Source organism: Sardina pilchardus, chromosome 18 (genome assembly GCF_963854185.1).
Source record: "Sardina pilchardus chromosome 18, fSarPil1.1, whole genome shotgun sequence".
NCBI classification, from domain to species: domain Eukaryota; kingdom Metazoa; phylum Chordata; class Actinopteri; order Clupeiformes; family Clupeidae; genus Sardina; species Sardina pilchardus.
Window position 1 is genome coordinate 387,093 of NC_085011.1, and position 2,500 is coordinate 389,592.

A 2,500-nucleotide genomic window follows, 5' to 3' on the forward strand; every position below is an offset into this window, starting at 1 on the left:
GAGAGAGGTCAGGAGGAGAGAGGGAGAGAGAGAGAGAGGGAGAGAGAGGTCAGGAGGAGAGAGGGAGAGAGAGAGGGAGAGAGAGAGGGAGAGAGAGGTCAGGAGGAGAGAGGGAGAGAGAGATGGAGAGAGGGAGGGAGAGAGAGAGGGAGAGAGGGAGAGAGAGAGGGAGAGAGGGAGAGAGAGATGGAGAGAGAGGTCAGGAGGAGAGAGGGAGAGAGAGAGGGAGAGAGGGAGAGAGAGAGGGAGAGAGAGAGGGAGAGAGAGAGGGAGGGAGAGAGAGAGGGAGAGTGGAAGAGAACAGAAAGGATGGCATGAGCTGAAATGAGAGAAGGAAAGATCAGAAAACATAGAAGGCAGATAGGTGTAGACAAGAGACAAGTGTGTGTGTGTGTGTAAGAATAGAAGAGAGGTGTAGAGAAGAGGCGACTGTGTGTGTGTGTAAGAAAAGAAGTGTAGAGAAGAGGCGAGTGTGTGTGTGTAAGAATAGAAGAGAGGTATAAAGAGGAAGTGAGTGTGTGTGTGTGTGTGTGTGTGTGTGTAAGAATAGAAGTGTAGAGAAGAGGCGAGTGTGTGTGTGTAAGAATAGAAGAGAGGTATAAAGAGGAAGTGAGTGTGTGTGTGTGTGTGTGTGTGTGTGTGTGTGTAAGAATAGAAGTGTAGAGAAGAGGCGAGTGTGTGTGTGTAAGAATAGAAGAGAGGTATAAAGAGGAAGTGAGAGTGTGTGTGTGTGTGTGTGTGTGAGAGAGAGGAGTGAGGTTTTCTTACACATCACCGAAGCAGTGTGCCGCAGATAGCACCCAGCAGGGGGCGATGAGACTCCCGCCACAGCGGAACCCTGTGCGCTTGTGGAAGATGGACGCCATCCAGGGGTGGGAGGAGACTGTGGTGTAGGAACCGCCCACAATCTTGAAGTGCTGGCCCGCCTTCTCTCTCTCTCCACAAGTGAACTCTGGAACACACACACACACACACATACACAGTTACAATCAGGCACTGTCTACACACACACACACACACACACACACACACACAATCACATTCAGGCACTGTCTACACACACACACACACACACACACACAATCACATTCAGGCACTGTCTACACACACACACACACAATCACATTCAGGCACTGGCTACACACACACACAATCACATTCAGGCACTGTCTACACACACACACACACACACACACACACACACACACACAATCACATTCAGGCACTGTCTACACACACACACACACACACACACACACACACAATCACATTCAGGCACTGGCTACACACACACACACACACACACACACAGTCATAATCAGGCCCCGGCTATACACACACACTCTTTGTGTGTGTCTCTCTGTGTCTGTCTGCATCTGTGTAAAGAGGAACAACAGTGATTCAGCAGATTTTGGGCCCGATTATGCAGACCGCGCGGTGAGCTTTCGCGACTTGCGCAACCTATAATTCCTATTCTCTGCGAGCGCGTCCTTCATTTTTCCAGCGTAAATGTACGTTCTCTAGATAGGAGATTATATTGCGCCCTAACGGGCGTGTCAGTGAAGAGAAGAGGTGTGGTCCGACGCAAAGTTCGCCAGTCGCTAATGTATGGATGCAGAAAGTAAGTGCGCCACTGACCAGGAAAAACCTAGTCGGGAATTATTCGCACATAGCTGAAAGGCTATTTTATGAGCGCATGAGGCTTGGGGATATGGAAGAGTGCACAGTGCGCGCACACACCCGACTTCTTTCATCAGCAGGAGCGCGCAGCCCGAATATAATTAGATAATATTTGTCCGTTTCTCGGTTTTAGGTTTGTGTATTGGTCAACAAAAAGTAGCCTTCATAGCATAGCAACATCCACATGCAATAATACAACAACAACGTCTAACAGTGACCTGCTCATTTAGACAACATTACACAGCCCTATGGCTAAGTTACCTTTAGTTTTGTTCTAGCGTACCTTTAACGTCTGGCATTCAACAGCTGTAGCGTTCTGACAACTGTCTACCTTGTTATTGCTCATCTGGAATAACTCCTCTAGCTGCCTCCATCCTCCATCCTTTCTGTTTTGTTTGTTTAAAAGAACTTGCGATATCCATGATGAGTAGGCTAGGCTATTGAGTTAGTGAATTAGCTTCACATTTTGTGCTGATAGCCGAGTAAAAGAAAACAACAAGTAGCCTAGTTGCGTGCCTGCGTGCGTAATCTCTCCTGTTCAAACGAAATGTGTGCGCGTGGATATAGCGCTGCATTAAGTTAATTTTGATAACGTGTTGACTAACTTTCTCTTAAAATAGAAAATTGTAAATAGCCTGATGGCAGGCAGCTAATGGGATGCTGTGCATATTGGGAGGGTACGGTATGGCATGCCAATTTGGTGTGAATGCACACACACACAAGGGAAATTGAATAATGATAATGATCAATAGTGAGAACTGGCTTCTGGCTACTGCTTTGGCTGCTGCGTTCATTCTGAAATCATCTATTTAAGTCGTAA

At 47.3% G+C, this 2,500-nt stretch overlaps 1 protein-coding gene across 4 annotated transcripts in view; it reads right to left on the reverse strand.

Annotated features, from left to right (window-relative positions):
* Nucleotides 1-2,500, reverse strand: part of LOC134063767 (tissue-type plasminogen activator-like) — a 17,399-nt gene that overhangs the window by 6,370 nt on the left and 8,529 nt on the right. For all 4 annotated transcript variants that reach the window (XM_062519470.1, XM_062519471.1, XM_062519469.1 and 1 more), the window contains one exon: nt 769-952. In XM_062519470.1, coding sequence (XP_062375454.1) covers nt 769-952 — 184 coding nt within the window. The remainder of the gene's footprint in view (nt 1-768; nt 953-2,500) is intronic.